General features: G+C 38.0%; 1 protein-coding gene across 18 annotated transcripts in view; it reads right to left on the bottom strand.

The window, feature by feature from the left end:
• KDM6A (lysine demethylase 6A) overlaps positions 1 to 21,876 on the bottom strand; it is a 162,778-nt gene that overhangs the window by 83,226 nt on the left and 57,676 nt on the right. For all 18 annotated transcript variants that reach the window (XR_008820382.1, XR_008820381.1, XM_056329686.1 and 15 more), the window contains exon 5: positions 2,016 to 2,074. Coding sequence is in view for 16 of the 18 variants with exons in the window: in XM_056329686.1 (XP_056185661.1) it covers positions 2,016 to 2,074 (59 nt within the window). In the remaining 2 variants the exon portion in view is untranslated. The remainder of the gene's footprint in view (positions 1 to 2,015; positions 2,075 to 21,876) is intronic.

Here is a 21,876-nt window from a genome sequence, read left to right on the forward strand (position 1 = left end):
TGCAGAAATAAGTTTGACTCGCATTTCACTCTGAAAGAAGCAGGATTTTCTTTGCAATCTGCAAGAGTCCTGTGGACAATTCAGATCTACAAAGAACAACATATCTACTGTAAGTGACTTGCTATCACCTCCAAGTTTATTATGAGTTTGTCACACCTGAACACCCACAACCATACATCCCACTCCTCTCACCCCCAAAAAACATAGTAAAGGCGGGGCGAAGCACTCAAAGGGATTTTTAAAAAAATAATCACACACAAAAGTATAACATTTATTTGTATCAGATTTTCTTCCTCTGAAAATTCTACCCAATACTCTAATGATATACAACTTCCTTGGTACCGCACTATACATTATTTTGTTGTATGAATAAAATGGCAAATATGATTATTCTATAAACCTTCACATAAAGCTCTATCTGCATTTAAGACATCGTAAGTTAAGGCACCAATTTATACTCACGTTCTCAACAAGCTTACTTAAAGGCATGGAAGAAAAATCTAAATTAATTCAAAGCTCTGATTTATTAATACCAAGAGCTCACAATCACCTGACTTTGCTGCACCTGATGGTGCTGCTCTCACCACCATTCACTGCAAGGTGCTAAACAGTACAATCTGCTGATGGCAGAAGTCTATATTGAACAGTTACTCTTTCAAAAAGACCAACTCCTCTAAATCTAACTACTTAATTTTATCTTACAGTTTTCTACCATTTTCACAGCGCAAATTGTACCAAGATACTGCTTGTAAGAACTGGTACACAAATTACTTTTGAACGTTAAATTACAAAGCCAGGTCTGCTTAAGAACAAGAACATTCTGAAACTTGGTGAATTCAACCAAGACTGATCACAATCTTAGAACAGTAGATTCTCAGCTTTTCTGAAAACTTTTCTGCTCTTCTCTTGTGAATTAGAATGCAATAGAGTTGCATGCCACCACGTACAATACGTGGCATTCTTTTCACTATCAGTGAAGAAAGCAGTAAGTTGGAACATCAAAAAAACCCCCAAAACCCAACAAAACAGGTTCTGAGCTCATGATTTAATCAACTTATCTTAATTTGAAGAATAAACACTTATTTACATTATCCTGAGGAAAGGACAAATCTTTTGTCTTGCAGATCCATAAAAACAACCGGGGGGGGGGGGGGGGGGGGGAAGGTGCGTGGTAATGGATGATCACTTTTACAGTTCCAAACCGTAAGTTAGTAGTCATGGCCTCCTTAACCGCAGTCACGCTTAGTCCAGTAAGCTGATAAAACCTTTTAGTAATCAATCAAGTAGTAAAGTTACACTTATTTTAATAACAGTTTCCAAAAAAGCACTGACCTAAACACTGTACTCTTCTGCCTTTTTTCTGATGACACTGTCTGCAAGAATAACCCACAATGGAAGTTTGAGGACCTTGCAACAGAACCCCAGTGACTGATTCTATTCCATTCCTCATTCTTCTCTCATCACTGATAAAGCAAAACCAAAACTCCAATGGAAAACCAACTCTCTTCCCCATATCCAACAGCAGCTCCTTTCAGCCCCTGAAGCCCTGCCAGAATTTACAACTCTTTACATCAGTTTTAAATGTTCTGATTCAAGGCTAAGTGTACTACTTTGCGTGTCCAAAACTTTCACGGAATACAGTGATATAAAAATTGCTGAATTTTGCCACTTTGCTACTGCTTTTCCAAAACAAAAGTCTTTTTCAAACAGGCTTTCAAATAATGGCGGGAGACCATCCGTAACAACAATTAACAAAACCATGCTGAGTCATCCTGCTCCATCCCCCTTGCTGAACTGTACTACAGGGAGCTAACATTCTTCTTCTGTAAGTGTTTTCCTTTTCAAGCAACTGCTGTGGTTGCCACAGGTGTGTGACCTATGACAGTATGCCTTCAAACACCTTATCTACAATAACAAAAAAAAATAAACTATCATACACTCACACTGAAGGTGAAATATTCACCTACCAGTAAAACATGGCACAGTACTGACACTGTTAGTTTATTCCAACTTACCATTGAAAGGCATTGTAATGGAAGTAGACCAAACCAAGGCCATATAAAAAGGCAGCATTCTGTAAAGGAAAGGAACAATGTTTAAAACCCAGATAAGACAACCATATGCTGTAAGATTAATTTTCCAGTATTTTATTCATCCTTTGACATTTTGTTTCTGTTATAAAATAAGCACATTTAAATTTCACCTTAAACACACAAAAAAACCCAAACAAAAACAAAAAGAAATTAAAAGACTAGTAGACATTTAAAAAAGAAAAAGGTGATCCTCCACAGAGTATTTTGGAAAGAATAGTAACAATAATATTCAAGTACTTTTTACATCAGAGAAACTGATAAGCTTTGTTCTAACTGTACAACAGCAGGGAAGGAAATGATGGAGTAGAGGTCTTTGGCAATTTAATGTAATAAAAAATGTTTTATGACCGAACGCCATTTCAGAGTCATAATAATTTATACACTCATAAAAGTAAACAAAGCTGCACACTCTGCCTTCAGTGTCTAAAGCAGAACATTAATTATATGTATCTGAAAATATGGTTAAGGCAATTTTACTTTTCTAAATACCAAAAATACAGACTTCAAATCTAAGACAATCTGTATTTCTTCACCATCAAATTTCTATTTTCTATTTCCCTACTTTGTAGAAGGGGAAAAAATAAACCCCAAATGCAAAAACCCCAACAACCATTCTCCTTCTGGAAAACTATGTTTCCCCCCCATTTTCTTTTCATGGAAAAGTATGATTTACTTCTAAAGTGTCATTACTAAGGAGGTTTTATGAATGTTTAACTAACCAATTCTACAAGTACTATTTCCTAAGTTAGGAAAAATAAATACATTGCTTTTTCTTTTTAAAAATGTCACAACATAGTTGTTTTCTATTTAGCAAAACTATTCCATTATTTGCAGGACACAACATGTACATGCGGCCTATGACACATTTTTAGGCTTTTCTAATGTATAATCTTGGTTTTGCGAGACCAGGAATACATCCCAAAGAACACAAAGCTCTGACACATAGAGAAGAGATGGAATTTGCATTATGAAAGACTGTAGTTCAAGACAATCCTTCTTCCACTTGCACACACCTCTTCAAGAAGTCAAATTTCTATGGAATTTCATAAAAGGAACCCTAGTTACGCCTTAAATCCAATCCAAATATGAAAAGTATAACCAAATTTCTCCTAGAAAATAACTGGTAGCCAGAACACAATTCAAAGAGCAGTAGTCATCAGAAACAGGACCCAATACTACCATTTCATTATACCTCATTTGCATATTCTAAATGCAAATTAAAACGAGGGGAAATGCCAAAGATCCTTTCATGAATACAGCTGGATCATAGCTTCGGCAATGGACTGCTTCCAAGAAAACACTGCAGTATGACCAGATACTACAGCAGTCAGAGCACTTGAAGATGTTAACAGAGTAATGGAGGGGGAAATACATAAACAATAAAAGATGATACTTTAATACTACCATAAAACTATATTCCTATTTAATTGAACAAAAACACAACATGGACACTGTAAAGATAAAAGACCTCTGATTCCATATCCCATGTATTTCCTGCTTTCCAAGCGTGCTCCGATAACAACAGACTGGGAAAGAAAAACTGAGCATACATGCCTTGATTTAGAAGTCATTTTAAATGAAATAGTACGACAGAAAGGGAGATTTTCATATGTGCAGCATGGAAGCCTGTGAAATACAGCACACAGCTAGTAACCTTAATTGTGTCAGGTCAGGCTCATTGGTAGAACAGAACAACGCTGCCTGGTGTTACCTTCAGAGATTCATCAACTGCAATTCAGACTAGATTATCCTAAAGATTGAGAATAATAGTAGTAACAAAGATCCTTCATCACCACACTGCAAAACTCAAGCAAAAATATGCCAGACAATTAAAACCTCTTCAAATAATTTAATTTCCTCTTCTGATACCTATTAGAATTCACACTCCAAAGGAACTACAGATTCAGAGGATTAGTCTAGTTGATATTTGATCCTAAGGGTTAATAATAATCAGCTTTCAAGGCACAACAGGACCAAGATGCAGGTGATTTGGACAAATGTAACTAAGATATCAAATTCACGTGAAGCTTTCAGGTTGCCCCTGGCCCGGTAAAATACAAATCAACCACCACTGCTCTGTCCTTTGTTCTGTGACTGGTTTTCCCATTTTTCTCTCATTCTCATTTGGCCTTACAATGCATCTGAGATTGACCTTAAAAATCTGTTAAACTGCCACCACCTTCTCAATAAAAAACAGGGTAAGATTTAAGACTCTGTAATACTTTACTTCAAATGTAAAGGTGTACATTCTGAAATGTCAGTATGGATCATATTTATCTGTTCTGAAATACTATAGCTTTAACCATTTGTAACACCATTAGTACTGCTTGCTCATTATTTATTAGATTTCCATTAAAAAAGATTTAAAATTATCTTTTAATCTGTATTTGAACCTGGATGGGACTTTCACAAGGCCTGAAAGATATTACAGTGTTTCAGTGTATGCAGTATTTTCCCACAAATAATTCAAGGTGAGATGCACATGAAGTTCATTACTTAAACAACTAACTTTTATGCCTGTATTGCAGAACGCCATCAAGTTCAATGCGCAGCCAACTTCCTACTGGCAGCTGCCAATATTTAAGTCTAGAGCAACTTAATGCCTGTCATGATCCACAAGCAGGATCATTAATGAAATTTTCGCCTACAAAATGTCCTTTTTCTTAACATCATAAGATCCTGTGACTGTTCACCTGGAACGCATCCCATCTTAACAAATCTGCTTTCAGTTGCCTCTGTTACTTGTAGTTGAACAAATTTATACAAAAAAAAAATATCCATGCCATGTTTTCCAGTAAAGATTACTTTTGTAATTTAAACCCTACTATTCAGTAAACCTGCTATAAATTGCTGGTGAGGTAGAATACAAGCCCACTTTTTTTCCCTCCAAACATTTTTCAGTAAGAAGTAGAGAACAAAATTATCTTACTACAATTCTTTCCTTGAACTTCTTAAAAACCCTCACAATTTCTGAAGTTCTCATGGTAAAAGAACTCATTCTTTGGCTACTAACTTCTAATGTAATTTTTATGTTATCAGATTTCTCTCTTCACTAAAATCTACAGTAAATTGAAAAAAGCAGCAAACTGAAACAGACTGTACCTCAAATTTAACGTCTGGGCTTTTTCATTCTACATGCTATTAAAAAGCAGACAAACTAGAAATGCTATTTCCAAGCTGATGTCACGTACATTTTCTATAATCAAAAAATGTTGAAATGTTTCATACCAACCACTAGATGGCTCAAATACCTCTTTCCATTTTGCACACTTACACAATTTAAGATTGTCAAGTTTATATTGTGTATTCTGCTTTGCATGCAGTATTTAATGCTGAGCAAAGTTCCAATTTTATTTTACAAAATGTATAAGCCACATTATTCTATTGATAGGTAACTCAGAAGGCAACAATACATCTGTGTGTATCTTTTTATGTAACTGAAATGAATAAGCATGCTAAAGACTTTTTGGTCTTGTCTACTTTAAACAATCAAGAAAAAAAATAAATTAGCCAATGAAGACAACTCTACTAATCTCGCAGACGTTCTGTATTAACCGAAGTAACCGGTTTATAGTGTCTTTGAAGCAGCAGATGGAAACAGATCCCCAGTATTTCAGGTGCTCTGTTCTCTAGCCATTTCACGCCAAGTTTACAAGGACTTTTTTTGCAGCCGGCGCTCCTGGCAGAAAAGACATCAGACTGGACCATCACAGTTACACTATCTATAAACACAGGGTCAGAAAAATGCACCTGTCCTCTGTTACAAGTGGCCATACTCACATTCAGACTTACAAATGGCCACTTTAAACCAAGTCTGGAAATGCAAAGCTACCACATCTGGGTCCAGTTATTTTTCACCAGTAACATGCTCATCTGCCACAGGCAGTTGAGACCCTGTTACCAACTCCAAATCTGTGTTTTATAAACACAAGAATATACAAGGAAGTTATTTTTGCAAACAAGGATGTTTTCAGCAGGCACTTCTAAAAGTCAGAGAGTAGAAAAAGACACTAGAGTCAAAGCAGCCTCAGGGCAGCATCCAGACCTTGCAACCTAAAAATGAAGAGGAACAGTTTTTGCCATAGTTTCAGAGCACTGCTGATTCAGAAACATTCCCTAACACTGCCTCTCATTTTTGCTGATACAATCATTTGTAGAGTGCTACAGCCAACTAACTGGATGCCAGAACTGATCCGAGTTATTAATATCCAGATAAAAAAGGATTATTTTTAACTGGATCTGTTTCCCAGCCAAGTTCACCGTGTAGCCCCCCCATAAACAACTGCATTAGCACAAGTGAAAGAGTGGAATGTAAGCAAAATAAGTAAAAGCTCTTTAAGCCTAGACTGCTACCAACAAAATGCATATCAAACATGCAATGACTTTTCAAACAGAGTGAAAACCTAGATAAAAGATTTGAACAGGCAACCTACATTAAAACACCAGCAATAATTTATTACCTCCCAAGCCACATACAAATGTCTGACTTGAGAGAAATGAACTTTTATGGGTCAGTACAAGATGAATAAAATCATGAAGTAACATCATACCCTGCCTGTCAGCATTCCTCATGCACGTCTTTAACCAGTAAGACATGTAGGCAAATACACCACTTCCTCTTCACAAATGTACAGGGCAGGGCTAAACATAAAACAATCCCTTTATTTAATTCAAAAGTTAGTAGTATTTAGACAGAAACCAGAGTGTATCCCACCATACTACAAAATAAAAAACAAAACAGGAGAAACAAAGTCCCCATGCAGTTGGCTGTTGGAAGTCTGAAGGAAAACTATGGAAAAAAGATGAAGTTCAGCACACTTACGAGACCAGTGACGGTTTTTCATTTGCCTACTACTGCCAGGAATCAAAAAGTCTTTCCAGCAGGACTCTGAATGCCCTTCCACAGCTGCCCAAGTTCCAGTGGAACCTGCAGTCCAGCCTATGCCACACCAGAAAATGCACATGGGCAGGGGGCCACTGCTCTTCAGAATATTTAACTAGGAAAACAAGGTTTTACAGCTTACGTTGCATCCTGTGGTCACAGGGTCTCTCAGCCACCTGTTTGACGCAAAAGAACAATTTTTGTGTTCAAATGTGTGAATATGCTTATTTCTTTACTGAAAAAAATGGAAGATGATTTTGACACTATGGTACCTATTACTTCCTCCTGACACTACTCGGTATATAATAACAGTTCCCTGGAGAACGTGTACTGCATAACAAATTCCACTCAGGCTCTTGTGCATAAACAGCTATATGCCTTTGGGAGCCGACAAGCTCTAGCAGTTCCAGTCACAAAGACTGTAAGTGTACAGGCAAAAGAGGGGAGGGTTCGGTTAAGATTTGTTTAGATTTGTACAAACATGAAAAAAAGTTACCTATCCACATGTTCTATAGATTCCCAACACCTGCAAAAATACTAAGATCCCTGTAAGAGGTATATTAGATTGTAGTATCGTAACTATTGGCTTCTTCAAGGTCTTCAATAAATTTTATAGTACCTGAAAAATCATTAGGTTTGTATCGGATCTTTAAAACACAGCTATATATAACATGCTTCCATGACCCTGCTTCTTGAGCAACAATCACAATAGTAAAAGTTGTTACTGAGTGTACGCCTGCATCCCAGTAGCCATGTGAAAGCAATTAATGTATCAAAGTCATCATTCCTGTGACAAATATATTCTGGCATATACAATAGATTAAATAATGTAACATGTTGGTAAATAACTACAAACTAATTTTTTCTTGTCTTTAAGAAGTTAATCTTTTCAGAGAGTAAATTTTGTGTAAACACACCTACTACTTATAGAAGAAAACTTGCTAATATAGCTTTCTTAATTCATGAAAAAATACTTTCCTTATTTTTCTTTCACAGACAAGTTCTTAAGGTGGTGAAGCAGAAAAAACAAACCAAAACAAACTAAAATCCCACACCATCCACAAAGTAAAGAAAAAAACTTTTTTTTCCCCTTGTGAGTGGTACCTACGTTTGAAATTATGATACTCTTCTCATCTTCTCTTTAGGAAAGACAGTATACTTGTCCATAGCCTTTGCAACTCCCCATCAGTGCTGCAGTTCCCTATTCCCTATAGTTCCCCTTTGAATGGATGCTACTGTTCCAACTTCTCTGAAACACTGCTGTCCCACCATTTTTACTCATGGACTAAGACACAAAGGGCAAAACCTACTTAAATGAGTTGGAGAAGGAGCCTAGTTCCACCACTGTTCAACTGGCTTTCCAGCTCTGTCTGTAAAAAAAGCTGCTTGTCACACAGGGAAGGACAGGGTACACTGAGACAAGACTACTATTGAATTATCAAAGACTACATATAGTAACTAATTCAGGATACATTAATAATTTCAAACCCCCCTGAGTAAAATACATTGTGCCACAATTGTTTTATAGGGAGCACCTTAATATGAAAGACAGAACTATAAAGCAACATTAAAAAAATCAAACCTTCTTCATTAGCGATGGAATATATGCAGTTTTCTAAACTGAGTATTCCTTTATCCATAAGTAAATGTAGGTCTTTGGTAAAATGGAATACTAATTGACTACTGTACCTCCTCAAATTTGTCGTAAGAACAAACAGCCAAGCAAATGTCTAAATAGCAGTCGCTGTCACAGGTATCTGACTAATGTGCCTTCCGCTGAAGCTTGTAGAATTTCACTTGATGTAAACATCTTCATTTTCTACTAGACACAAATATTTTCAATACTTTAACTATTTTAACAGAAAATAGTATCTTTCTGAAACAAATCAAGTGAGCAAAGGTGTTGTGCAACACACAAAGATTAAATTCAACTAATCCATCTAACCACATTTAATATTATCTCTAAAAATTCCCTGAATGCTGTTAACAATCACAAAGTTTCCCATTTTGTATGATACATGACTTAAAAAACCCCACCACTCCTGACCCCAAACAGAAAGCCGCATTTGAGACTGGATGCTTTATAACTAAACCAATTTGCCAAAGGTTTGCACAAAAAATTGAGATGGTTTCTCTGGAGATCATCTAGTCCAACCCTCTGCTCAAAGAAGGGTCAACTGGAGCAGGTTCACCAGGACAATGCCCACTTGTGTTATGACTGCCTCCAAGGACAGAGGCTCCACAAACTCTCCGGGCAACCTCCTCCTTCACTGCTCAATCACCTTCAAAATAATCAAAAAAATCCAAAATAAAACCAGAAGTTTTTCCCACCTTTAAAAATAATTTTCAGCTTGCACCCATTGCCTTTCCTTCTTTCACAAAGCACCACTGAGAAAAGCCTGGCTCTGTCTTCATTACTTCCAGCATCAAGTATTTGTACATCCTGATAAAACGTCCCGGAGCCTTCTCTTCTCACTCTATGACAGAGGTTCCAAGTGCTTAACCAGTCTCATGGTCTTTACTGGACTTGCTCCAGCATCTCCCTGTCTCTGTTCTACTTGGGAGCCCAGCACTGGACCCAGCACTCCACATGTCTCACCAGGGCTCAGTAGAGAGGAAAGATCACCTCCCTCAACTTGATGGTGATGCTCTGCCTTACGCAGCCCAGGAAGCTGTTGGCTTATGTCCAGCTTGTCTGCTAGGATCCCTAGGGCCCTTCCTGCAAAGCTGCTTGCCAGCCTCCAACTTGTGCTGGTGCACTGGGTTATGCCTCCATAGATGCAGAACTTGGCATCTCCCTTTGTTGAACTCCATGAGGCTTCTGTAGGCTGCTCAGGTCCCTCTGAACACCAGCACAACTACAGGGTCTCTTCCTAGTGTTGTATTTTCTCCAAACTTGCTGAAGATGGACTCTACCCCACAATGCAGGTCATTAACTGAAGATGCTGAAGAACACTGGTCCCACTATCAGCCCATGGGGTACACCACTAGTGGCTGGCCTCCAGCTGGACTCTGTGACGCTGATCACAGTCCTTTGAGACCAGGTTAGACCATTTTCAATCTACAACACTGACCACTTATCTACTCTGTATTTCATCAGTTTGTCTATGAGCATACTATGGGAGACAGTTTGGGAAGCCTTACTGAACACAAACAACATCCATGACTCACCCCCTCCCCCAAACCAGTCGCTGCGTTGCAAATGGCTAATGGGGTTCATCAAGCCTACTTTCCCCTTCATAAATCCATGCTGATTACTTCCAGTGACTTGCCTGCCCTGAGCGTGTTTGGAAATAGTTTCCAGGATAATTTCCTCTATCACCTTCCCAAGGATGGAGGTGAGGCTGACTAGCCTGTAGTTCCCTGGATCCTCCTTCTTGAAGACAGGAGTGACATTTGCTTTCTTCCAAGCCTCATAAACCTTCCCCCATCACCATGATCTTTCTATGGTAAGTGAGAATAACCTCGCAGTGACATAGGTGAGCTCCACCAGCACTCATTGATGCATCCCATCAGGTCCCGTGGACTTCCAGCTAGCCTGTTTGTTTAAATGTTCCCAAACTTGATCCTCCTCTACTGAAAGCAAGTCTTCCTTGGTCTGGACTCTCCCCACTGATCTCACAGGTCTTGGAATCCTGAAGGCAAGTTCGACCAGTAAAGACCAAGCAAAGGTGGCATTAACTACCTCGGCGTAGTCCATATCCTTTGTTACCTACCACGTTCACCAGCAGACTCGCATATTGCTTCATCTTCCTTTTGCTGCTGATATACTTGTAGAAGCCCTTCTTGTTGCCCTTCACATCCCTCACCAAATTCAATTCTACATGGGCTTTGGCCTTCCTTATGTGATCCCTGAATGCTTGGATGATGTCTCTCTATTCCTCCCGAGCCACCTATCCTTGCTTCTACCTCTTGTATGCTTCCTTTTTATGCCTGGGTTTTGTCAGGAGCACCTTGCTCATTCATGCTGGATTCCTCAACTTTTTATCTAACTTCCTGCAATTCAGGACAGACCGTTCTTGAGCTCAGAGAAAGTTGTTCTTGGATATTAACAAGGTCTCATGGAACTCTCTTCTCTCCAGGGTCATGTCCAATGGATTCTTCAAAGTTGATTCCTGAGCAGACCAAGGTCTCCTCTCTCAAGACCAGTATTTTGATTACTATTTGCCTTGCTTTGTCTCAAGATCCTGGTCTCCATGTCCCAGTCCCTGCAGCCAATGTTGCCCTCAACCTTCACACTCACAACCAGTTCTTCCATGTTTACAACCATAAGATGTGCAGACTGTCTCCCCTTGTTGGCTCCTCCTTCAGTTGTATCAGGAACTTGTCATCAATATACCTCAGAAACCTCTTGGATTGACTGCACCCTATTATGCTGCCCTGCCAGCAGATATCAGTATGGCTAAGCCCACTGTTAGGACAAGTGTCTGCAAATGGAATGCTTCTTCCACTTGTTGAAGAAGGCTTCATCTACTCCTTCTTGACCCGGTGGTCTGTAGCAGAAAGCCACCACATCAATTGCCCACATTGGTCATCCACCAACTGTGGCAAAAAATCTCTCAGCTGGTTTCTCGACTGTCCAGAAGCAGGGCTCTGTGCATTCTAGCTGCTCTTTCTTGAAGGTCTTCTCCCTCTCCTCACCTTCCCAGCCCATCCTTCCTAAAGAGCCTGTATCCATCCACTGCAGCACTGCAGCTGCCTGCACTATTGCACCACATCTCTGTGATCCCAGTGAGATCACAGCCCTGCGAATGCATGTGAACCTCTAAGTCCTCCCATTTTTTCCCCATGCTGCATCCATTTGTGAACAAGCACTTCAGAGGCAGACACTTCTGCCAATTTCCCAGAACAGATGACAGAGACTCCCCCATAATGCTGCCCTGAAGGCACTTCTTTATTTTGTCCATATCCTTGAGGTGGGGCCCCAATTTCGTTTAGCATAAGCAAATCAAACAGAGCAGTTCTTCTCAACTTCTGTTTTTCTTTGACAACAACCGTTCTTATTTGACACCTGTTAAAGGATTTGGCTTTTCTCTTTTTCCAGCTGGATACACTGACCTAACAGAAGTTATGAGATCTCTTCACAGACATTTTCAGTCAAAATACAGAAATTAATGATTGTTCATGTATACACATAAATATTACTGAAACATCTTTTTTGGAAGATGACATCTGGACAGTTTATTGAAATGCTTTATTTCCTTTTATATAGCTAGTGATCATCACTATTTATACACATCATCTTCAAAACATTTTATGAAACAGAACTACTAGTACGGAATTTTACACTCTTGATTCACCATTTTTCCAGCTCTTTCCAGTGAAGACACGAGTCCCACTGAGTTTACAAGTAGTCCTATTATTTCCCTGTCAGTTTCTCACTGCTGGAGAATCATTACCGTGTTGGAAAAAAGCCTTAATATCATTAACTACACAGCCACTCTACCTGAGCCACTCCATACAAAATGGGAGTGGACAAGCTGAATATACTAAGGCATGAATGACTACAAAGTGATTCAAATACACACAAGCAAACCATTTAAAAAAAAAAAAATCACAAAAATTAAGTGGCAAAACTGTCTACAGTTGTTCTCTCAAATATTAAGCCACATTGTGCTGGGCAGTAATTAGAACCAACTTGAATCTGGAACTCTGTTTAATGGAGAAATTTTAAGTTGAATTTTAACTAAGTACCCTAAGAATGCTGCTGCTACTTATATATTGCTCCTTCCAGCTGAGTAAAACTCTCGGAATTTTATAGAAAGCAAGACATCTCAGAGATAAAAAGCTTCAGGAACATCACTGAAAACACCTGGCTGGATAGAGCCCTCAAACCAAGGCCTACCTTCAGAAAGCAGACAGAAATTACCCTCTCTTCATTGGGAAGAGATACTTTGCCCATTTGCACAGATTTGAATCAAGCATATGCTTTCCCTGGTCAGAGATGTCATAGGAAACAAGACATGATTCAGGATGCTTCACTAGGAAAACTAGAGGAATTCCAGTTTGCGTGTGCTTACAAATAAAGTGGGAGAAGGAATTAAAAGAGGTATAAAAGGACAACAGACACCAGCCCGTCATTATGCAGGCTTTAATAGCTCTAGCATAAAACCAGTTTGTTCTGTAAACCACGAACTGAACAAATCCCACATCTGTAACAAAATTCTGAGTATCAGCTATAAAAAAAAATATCTCACTGGTTGCTTCACTTTTGACTTGATTTTTACACTTGTCAGTAACATCTGAAAATGGAGAATGTCACTGGATAGCACATTTGGGGTATATGTTTTATATATTGCTATAAATACATCAAATATTAAAATAAGAATTTGTTAGTCCTTAAAAGGTTTAATTGTTTTAAGTATCAAAATGCAAGATCATTGATTAGTGGTTGCTAGTTAGATATCAATCAATTATTACTGAAAATGATTTTCCAATTAAGACTGTAGTTGGTTAAGTAGTGATCACTAATTGGTGTTCTAATTGGTGATTTGCTGTTTTATTTGTTAGCGTGTACAAATACTTAAAATAGGATACAACAGACAAGGCAACAGGCCCACATGACAGGCAGCTGGGGGAGCAGACAAGATGGCCAGCAGCCAAGAGCAAAGCAAAGCAGCTGGGCAGCCCACCAACCATTCCCACAGAATATTTCAATTCCATCAAATCATCATTTCTTAACAGAAAACTGTACATCATTAAATTTTCAGCCCACTCAGTGAATATATATACTACAGAGTTTAAGAACCTTCAATTTCTAAAGGCAAAACAAACAAAGAAAAAAAATACAAACAAGCCAAATGATAGGACACTTCACACTCTACCATCTCTTCTCTGCTAATTCTGCACTGCTCTACTTCGCTCTTTCTTCATCTACCCCAGAGCTCAGCTTTCTCTTCCTCACTAATCCCTCGTCTTCTAACCATTATATCACTGTTGCTGTACCTGACGTTAATTAAATTACTTCTGTCAATGGTTTAACATCTGAAAAATTCTCTCTGAAAAATCTCAAACGGAAACATCAAAACTACCCTGAATCAGGAACCTGAACATTTTTAAATCCACTTGTCTCTCCTCAGTTCTATTACCTTACCTTACAAGGAAAGGTTGCAAGAAACCTCTCAAAGTTGGTAGTTTTAAAATCTTTTCCTCGGGGCAGTTTACTCCTAAACACTGTTGGTTATGCAGCTAGCTGGCAGCCCGAAGGAGGAGGGACGAGAGGACTGAAGAAGAGGGCCAATTAGTGCCATAGTATGGGGATTTACTCCTCCTCTGTTAATTTGACATCCCTTCGCAAGGCTCTAGGGAGCTCTTATTTAAAGATACTTTACTAAGTTGAGTTCCACAAATTAATTTTACATTATAATTGCTGCTTGTCGGTGTGAGTGGATACTCCCTTACTCTTGTACTACAAGTCAGCAGAATCCCTTTCTAACCCATACACATGGTATCTTGATTCACCCTCCTTCCTGTCCGTCTCCTCTGCAAGCAGTTCTTGGATATGCTTTTAACACTTATCTGAAGTTTCATTCTGCTGTTCTAGGTTTCAGAGGAGGATGACTAGATTTAGCAAAATGTCAAGTTGAACTATACTTATCTTTTATATAAGACCGTGCTTTCCAGTATAGGCTTCTGTATTGTTCTTTATTAAATTAAATACTGTTTGGGCTTCTAACTTTTTCTTCATACTTTCTACTTTTTCTGATAGCCAGGTAAGCTTCCTGAACACCACCAGCTATGTCTACATGAGATGGTGGATACAAACAATTTCAAATACTTCCATTCAAAAATCTCAACATACCACATGAAATTCCACCTGCTACCTTATTTCTCCATAATCTTTTTTGTACTTCTGCATTTCTACCATTCAACATACAAAATTTATATATTTTAGAATATCAGCATGCACTTTCACTTCCAATCATTAAAAGTAAATCATAAAAATAATTTAAAATAATTTAAAATATTTAATACCAGCCCCAATTTACTGTATGACGCTGTCTAATGTACACCAATTTATTTCCCTAGATCAAAGATGTATTTTCCTCCCCCTCATAATTAACCACAATTTTCTATCACTTCAGAGAACATTAAGGACTGTTTAAACTTCTACCGTGTATGTTACTTCCCACCTTTCCTGAACATGCAATTCCTCTCCAGTGTAATCCGAATCTCTCTACCTTCTTACTTATTTTCAAAAAACACTAAAGAACTTTCTTACACATTGCCTTAAGGTTCAGTTAACTATTACAATGGATTTCCATAAACAGGATCATTCTTTAATTGCAGATTTTAAAAATGAGGTGAATTACACCCACAAAAAGACAAAGATAGTTCTAAGGCATGAAGACAATGATGTGGGCAGCTTCATAAACTTGTGATCATGGCCTTGCAATCACCTAGCTGATCTCAAGATGGGCAGGCATAAATATCCTACCTTGAAATCACCAGTACTCTTCACTGTACTTTGCTTAACAAAAGAAGAAACCTGTCTCTCAAAGGTACAGAAGGATGAATACTAACATGGGAAGGTTATGTGAATTAAGGGTACTTAAGTACTGGTCTGCTAGGAAGAACTCCCAACATAAAAAATAAAAATAATAATTTACCCTCTGGGAGACAGACCATAGCCATTGAAGGCCTGCTCTGACAGATAGGGAACATGACAAGCAGGGAGCCCACGAAAGTCTCTTCACGATCAATGTCAGGGAAAAGAAGAGAATAGGAACTCATTTTCTGGGAGGTCTAATTTGTGCTTGATGCCTTACAGAAGTACTTGAGGCAAGTTTTGTGGAACACTTCCCTCTTAAACATGCTTTCAACATTACATTTGATCCTTTTCTTAAACACAAACACATCCACTTTAGGATGTGCTTTAGAAAGTCCAGACCATATTTAATTGTTCAATGTGATAATTAAATATCTGATTCTGTATGAACTGGTAGATATATTCTACTTCTTAATTTCTCTTTAGATTTCACAGAATGATAGCTATGACTCTCAATCATTCTAAAACCTGTTTAGTGCCTTCACCCTGTGACTGGCCTCCGATAAACACTTTTCAGGCCTACAACCCAGATCCTCTTCAGTAAAACAAAGAATCCTTAGGCTAACAACATATTTCAGCTCTCCCCAAATGCCTTAGAGAACTCTGCTGTCTGTGCAATGTGCACGGGGTGAAAGGAATAACACAGAAAATCCTACTTTATTTACATGCATTTAAGTGGGAGTTTCTACACCAAGAATTTTGAGTAAATTGGTTTTATGAGATCCATGTCTTAGATTTTCTTACACATGGCCACTCATGCTTCATTCTCAGTTTCTAAAAGCAAAGTCTACCAAAGTGACTCAGGATAAGAGGTACTCTCTGGGATTTAGATCTGTTTGGTAATCCAGACCAATGAATTGCTGTTCATCTCACTCGCCTGACACTGCACAGAGACATGAAACTTTGTTCCGCTTACGACAAAGTAATCCTTTGTCCATATGGCAGACCACATTCTTCCCAATAATTACAAAACTGTTGACCACTTTCTTTCCACAGCCAGAACAGGTAAGTCACCATGGAATGGAGCAGTGCTTCAAGACGGTGCTCTGATACCTCAGTGATGTGCTGTGTTCCAGCCACGTAAAAAAGCAAAGTCCTACCCTTGGTACTTGCTCTCTGAACTTGAATCACGAAAATATCCAAAGACGCACACAACATCTCCCAGTTTGTATGTACAGGCTGTGAGATTAGGAATATATCACTAGAAACTGTAATCTCAGGAAAAAAATAAAAATCAATGTTTAGACAGGTTACTTTAAAGGGAACATGGAAAGATGCCACATGAACCTGGAGTTACACATCTATGTCAAATCCCAGAATTAGCAAAACCATTGAACAGTAGCATTTAAAAAAAATTCAAAATTTCAGTTGTGTTCCCTTAAAGCCATTTTTCTTTTGTGTTAGTTTTCCAAGGTAGCATTTAATATTCATTCTCAGTTCACAACTAGTTGCATTCCTGTGGCATCGCTCATCTTGGTTTGTCTTTAACTCAGAAGTGACATTGATCATCTGCTCCAGTTTTCTCTTTACACAAAACCCAGGTCAGAAAAATTCACCAGCAAGCAGTACCTACATGTTCTCTTTCTGTAAAAGCCAGTGTTACAGCCATCATGATCGAGGGGAGACTCCCAAGGAATTCATTTGACATCAATGCACAGGGAAGGAAGTTTAGGAAAGAAAAAGGCTGACATTCCTCTGAAAGACATACTGTATGACTGAGGTGAATTCAAAACAAGCTTTTCTTCAGAACTTATTTACAAGTTTCAGACAGATAGAGGGCTCTGTTTGCCTAGGTTCTGAGATCAGAAACAGATTTGAGACGGGGTTATAATGCTCCATTATGAACTAGATGGATGATTTCATTTATGTTATTGTATTTTTATGGATTTCACAGAGAGAAAAGGATAAAGCATACTGAAATTCTTGTATAGCCCCACAGAGTAATTCTGCTCCAGACAACATCCAACGATTGCATTTAATCAGAAAATCATGCTTGCTTTCCAAAAGGTAAAGACTATGTCACCAAATGGAAACATTAACTCCAGTTATGGAGGGAGGGGGCAGGCTATCATACAATTCAGCTGTAACATTTAACTTTTAAAATGTTGCTGTTGAAGTTACTGCTAAGAGTAATTTCATTCACCTCTCTATGACTATTTTAAGCCTTCCCTTCCCAAGAACATCCTCCCAACCTCCAGTGATTTGTGGTTCAGAGGTTTCTAAAGCCAGACAAAATGTCTTCATATTTAATTGCTCTTAATGGATTATTCTTCCCTGAATTCGCCCAGCTGCTTTTTGAAACCATTAAAACATTGCAAGTCTGCAGCATTCTGCAAAACTAATGCAACTTTCTATTCAACCAGTGATATGAAAACTTCTGAAAGATGCAGTAAGCATTAATTTCTTGCAGCAGCTGACAACAGAACAGAAACCACAGAAAATATCACCATCAGCACTAATCCAGTTTAAACAGATTCCCCTTTCTCTGTTACTGGTATGGGTTTTCGTATTTTCAGAATGAAAATAGTCATTTGGAATAATAATAAGTTTATAATCTTCTTTGCTTTCCAAAAAAAACACGTTTAAGCTAACTGCACATATGACTGAATTTATTTTTCTCCCCCCACCCCACCCCTCATTTGATGGATCCTGTTTGATCCATCATCCCTTCTACAGTGTTTACCAGGACTGGAATCAGATTTTCAGCTTACTTGTTTTCAGAAGAGTTTACAAAGTTCTGATTACACTGTTAAGATGGTTGGGAATGGATCTATCTGTGTCTGAACCCAAGAATCAGAGTCCCAACAGGTCAATGCATGAAATGGATCCCAATCCTCTTTGGGAAGAGAGAAAAACAGTACCTAAAATACTTCTAGAAAACACGTTAGACAGCACCAGCATATTTATGATGTCTGGTAATACAGTTTTATTGCTGGCTTTTTAATGATCCTGAGATTTCAGAAAGAAGAGACTAGACCAATGCGTGCAATTAGAAAAACAGTAAGTAAAAACCTAATCCAGAAAGACAGACTGAATGAGGAAACCAGGAAAAAAGATACTTCTCTTTTCGCTGGTAATATCAGATAAAATTGAATTGAGGAACTTTCTGGCCTTGCAGAACAAAGACTAGGCTGGGAAAGAAGAAAACTGGGTGAAAGATCCCTAACTGACTGCCATTTCTCCCATGTCCAGGATGTTGGATCTCTCATCAGTCCCACTCCTCTGGTAAATGAGTTCAGAAAAATGACACAGCATGAAGACTGGAAGTTATAAATTCTGAGTTATACCTCAGAAGCTGGGAGGGTTAACTTGCACAAAACAAAATGATTCTGCATAGTGACTTAGGAATTAGTGCCAAATAATTTGAATATAGGAGTCCAGAGAAGTGGCCGAGGGTGACAAAAGCCAGTATTTTCCTAGGTTCTTCTGAATGCTAGTAAATCCCCATCTACTTACTACAAACTTGCAAGCTGCAAAAGAACAGATGATCAGCTGCAGGTTTTCTAGGTAGCTGCAGACCTCAGTATACATTTAGGAATACTTTTGCTTGAAATTATCTAAACTCAAAAGTTTTGTTTGTTTTCTGTTAGTATACTTTAGCATTTGAATCTCCAGTATTTATTCAACACCTGGCCTTCCCTTCAAGGAGGGCACTCAGTGGTTTCAGCACCAATCTCACCTGATGCACTCCATGAAGGCAAGGAGACATCAGAAGCAGAAATTATTTCTATTTCCCCTCTAAATACTCATCCTTGGAAAGGTGCTTCACAGAGCAGAGCACAATCATGCTCCAACACTGCTCTACAAACATTTTAAATGATTTGCCTTTTCTTCAAAGCATGAGCTTACTAGCCTCACACAAGCTACGTGTAGGCTCTTTAAGAAAGAGACCCCAAGGTCTGTGTCTCCCCATTCTCCCACCTGCTCCCTTCTCTATCTAAACTGTGTATGGATCTAGTACAATTAACCATTCCTCCCCCACCCACCCCCACCACACAGAAAAGACTGAATCTGTATCCCCAGGAAAAGGAGACAATGCAGCAGAATAATTAGGTACATGCTTGAATGAGTATTTAAAAAATCTAGAACTGTAATGTCAGTTCTAAAAAGAGCAAATTCAAAAACTCGAGACTTGCAAAATAAAACAACTCTTGTTTCTAGAACTAAGCGAATGTTTCATCTTTCAAAGAAAGAAGCTTAAAATGTTAAGATTTATTTCTTAAGGGAAGAAACGCCACTCATTAAGGAAACTCAGTATTTACTGATAGATTATGATCAAACAGCAATCTACAAACTACAGACAAGAAAAACAGGGTGGTGTGTTTTGTTTTAACCTCTTCCATGCAACAAAAAGCAAACATATAGAGTATGAACTTCCTACCATTAGTGTGCATTCTGCAAACAGGGTACTTTTGAAAAAGCAAGCATCACATACATTGTCAATATAGTTGCTTGTATTTACAAAAATAAACATTTGGTCATTCAGTTTTATCAACATTCAAATAATATTCCTGCCTACAGAATGTGTGTCCTCCATTCAAGTTAGAACTGTTCTACTCAACTAAATACGCCTCTCTCTGCACAATCTGAATTGATGAGTTTCTCCACTGCCACACTTCAGCATGCCTCATATTTTAGCATCCTACGTTCCACATCACAGGGACCGAAGAAAGGAAGCATGCTATTATTCTAAGTACTAGTAGATGAAGGATGACAGGTTTTTATTCTGCACAAAGGAAACTTCTGCAATAAGAGAATTCAACATGCACAAAAAGCTTTTCAGAGGAGACTTTCATCAATCCTGATGATACTTGCATTACTTCCATCCAGAGTATTTGGACTTCTAGACAGAGATCATACATACAGGGGGACAAGAACAGCATTCCTGCTGCATTTCCGGAGTGAAGCATGAGCATTAGAAAATGTTATTAATATATTTTAGAAACAAATATCATGTCTAGGGTGAGGGTGGAGTGTTAGGGTCCCTCTGAGATTGTGTCTTGTCTTCTCCTCCTGACCCAAGCAAAGTTACCCTCCAAAGCACATTCTTTCCTCTCTTAGCATTATCATTCTCAGTATATTAGAGATTTCCCAAAGTTTTGAGTTCTTACAAACCCACTGACTGAAAGGGATGAGTGGCTTAATGAATGAATATACAATGAAAAAATTCAGAACTGCAGACATTGAAACAATAACTTTTTTTGTTTAGTGCAAATGCAAAATATTTCTTATCAAAGAGCAACATACATGCTCCCTAAAAAGACTTAATACTTGTTGTGACTCAAACAGGTACATGGTTTATAGGTGCAGAGGAGAAATCCTTTGTTTTGTATGATGACAGTTAATTGAAAAAGACACTTAAAAAAGCGGCAATTTATCAAATTTATCTGGAGATCAAAGGCAACATGTCAGGATTTATTAGTTAAATCGGTCAGTCTCATTCTTTTTAAGACTTTAAACCTACTCTGGATTCCTTTCAAGGACAGGGAATATGGCCTCCTGTCATGATTTCATTAGGTAAATAATCTAGTAAGAGAGTTAATTATTACAACCTTGTACAATTTTACTGTACACAAAGTTGGACATGCTGTATTATTTACATTAATAATAGTAAAAAACAGTATCTGCTGCTTTCTCCTTCATGAGACTAGCTAAGAATTCTCTGTATTTTAGCTGACAGAGGGGCAGAATTTTAGACAGACACACATACACCAGAATGCACAAAACCCAAAACTAACTCTCAAGATTTATTACCCTTTAAGAAATACCTGGATAAATGTATTCTCTTTTCTAAACTATATATTCAGTCGTGCTTTACTCTATAATTAACAGCATGAAATACAATACATTTTCGCAATTTTTTCTAGGTGGTATTCATTTAACAACATATTTTAGGAAAATGTGTACTTCTTTCCTTGTCTGCTTTACTGATTTACAGGAAATAACATTTATTTCTAGCACCCTATATTAATTTTTTTTTCTGAAACCCAAATACAGTTATTAATTTGCTCTATTCTGTGTGTTTTATAGATAACCAAGTGTAATTGGCAACACTTTTTTACCATTTTTTAGAAAAAAGGTAATCATCATTACTTTTCCAGCATTCCAGAGTTTTTAATTATTTATTAATAATTTTCTCTTAAATATTTTGAAAGCGTACACACAATTCTTTTACTGCCAAAAGGCAGAATTCCAGTTAGTCTTCACAAACATAGTTTGCATTTAAGAATCCTCATTTTTTAATATCACTGAATAATCATACTAACTGATCACACCTATAAGATGCTGAAATAACCTCATCTGCAGTGTGTTAACAAAGCTACCCAGCATTCTGATACAGAAGAGTGATTGTA

This window comes from Falco biarmicus, chromosome 2, assembly GCF_023638135.1.
Source record: "Falco biarmicus isolate bFalBia1 chromosome 2, bFalBia1.pri, whole genome shotgun sequence".
NCBI lineage: Eukaryota > Metazoa > Chordata > Aves > Falconiformes > Falconidae > Falco > Falco biarmicus.